The 1,723-nt window shown below is 39.0% G+C and overlaps 1 protein-coding gene across 3 annotated transcripts in view; it reads left to right on the forward strand.

The window, feature by feature from the left end:
* Positions 1-1,723, forward strand: part of LOC116671445 (integrin alpha-X) — a 15,706-nt gene that overhangs the window by 1,690 nt on the left and 12,293 nt on the right. For 2 of the 3 annotated variants that reach the window (XM_032502741.1, XM_032502742.1), the window contains exons 2-5: positions 156-258; positions 431-528; positions 1,079-1,149; positions 1,270-1,387. In XM_032502741.1, coding sequence (XP_032358632.1) covers positions 156-258; positions 431-528; positions 1,079-1,149; positions 1,270-1,387 — 390 coding nt within the window. Of the gene's footprint in view, positions 1-155; positions 263-430; positions 529-1,078; positions 1,150-1,269; positions 1,388-1,723 lie in introns of those variants that run through there. The other variant, XM_032502743.1, reaches the window with a different exon arrangement.

A 1,723-nucleotide genomic window follows, 5' to 3' on the forward strand; every position in this document is an offset into this window, starting at 1 on the left:
TATATATATATATATAAATATATATATATATACATATATAGGGACATAAAAGTATGTATAGGCTGTGCCTCTCAAATTTTCAGGGAAAATTGGAGAGGAAGGAAGGAAGACTTGAAGTGGCTTTAAATTGGGTTGTTTCTTCTTCATTCCTGCAGTGTTACAAGCTGCGCTTTGTTTTAATATTGATCCTGTGGGTTGGAAGGTCCTGACTAACCCTGCTCCTGGTTTTGGATACCAGGTGGTGCAGAGACAATCAGAGTGAGTCACAGCATGGATGTCGTTCTTTGAACGTCAAATTTACTAGCATTACTACTACTACTTGCATTTATGTGTGTCTGACACCCATATGAATTAACAAACATGTAGCATTTTCATATAGAAAGAAATGCGCTACACCCTGTCACATGTTTGTTTGGTTGTGTTTCCTCAGCTTGCTGGTCAGTGCTCCTCTTGCACAGTTTTCAAACAAAGGACGGGGGCAAATTTACAAGTGCTCCACCGAATCCTGCAGTGAACTATCACTTCCATGTAAGCAAGTTCTCATTTCCAAATATTTCATACATTTTTTTCAATTAAAGTTAAAAGATTAAAGCTAATTTGAAAGCAATGATTCAGATTCCTAAAAATAACAGGCATTAGAGGGTTGGTTTTTGAGTGTTAAGAGCAGTTTTTCAACAGATGGGTTTTTCTCATGCGTGCCACCTGATAGATCTGGATAATTCTGAAAATGATACTGAGATAGATTTCTCAAAACCCAACGTTTTTGGTGTGTTGACCAACAGTTTTAGGATAAGTCAAAGTATTACTCTACCTGTTCCAGCCGCAGTTCCTTTAGTTTTGCACATTTTAAGATTCAATAATATAATAAGTGAATTGTTACGTTTGAAATATTAAGTTTTGAGTGTTTAAAATGGTTACCATTAGAAAAGTATACAAAGTCATACGATAGTTGCAGTATGAACTGGCTAATGTTGCTAATAGTCAGGCAACATAGGTTAAATATAAGGAAGCATTATACTAGTATCTCAAAGTGTCCCGAATGACTGTTTAACATGACTGATGAATGTTCTCAATGCAGTGCCAGACTTTGCAGTCAACTCGTCTCTTGGTTTGACAATGACAAGTGATCCCTCCACACAAAACACTTTGGTGAGCTGGTAACTGCAAATATGTACGATTCATGAGAATCCATCTTGCTGCGTTAAATTTTATCAAAGCCCAGAAAAGATAGCAACACATTATTCATCAATCAGGATTGTCTCTCTTCAGGCATGTGGTCCAACCATCCCGAAAGACTGCAAAAGTATTACCATGTACAGCGGGATATGCTTGCAGATAGACCAGCATTTTAACAGCATTTTAAACTACATGCCTTCTTCTAATAAAGGTAAAAATGGAATCTCACACACACACTTGCATAGCTTAGTTATATTGTAGCACCTTGCTAAGAGGCTTTTTTTTAAATGTGCTGTATTTATATAGCGCTTTTCCAGTCTTAACAACTGCTCAAAGCGCTTTTCACCGAATCTACAGAGAAACTTCACCATTCACACACATTCACACACTGTGGCCGGGGGTGGCCGTACAAGGTGCCACCTGCTATCAGAATAAACATTCACCACATCACCACTCCGGAGCGCAGCATCGGGGGCAACTCGGGGTTCAGTGTCTTGCCCAAGGACACTTCAACAACGACTGCAGGGGCGGGGATCAAACCACCAAC

The sequence above is a fragment of the Etheostoma spectabile genome, chromosome 21, assembly GCF_008692095.1.
Source record: "Etheostoma spectabile isolate EspeVRDwgs_2016 chromosome 21, UIUC_Espe_1.0, whole genome shotgun sequence".
NCBI classification, from domain to species: Eukaryota; Metazoa; Chordata; class Actinopteri; order Perciformes; family Percidae; genus Etheostoma; species Etheostoma spectabile.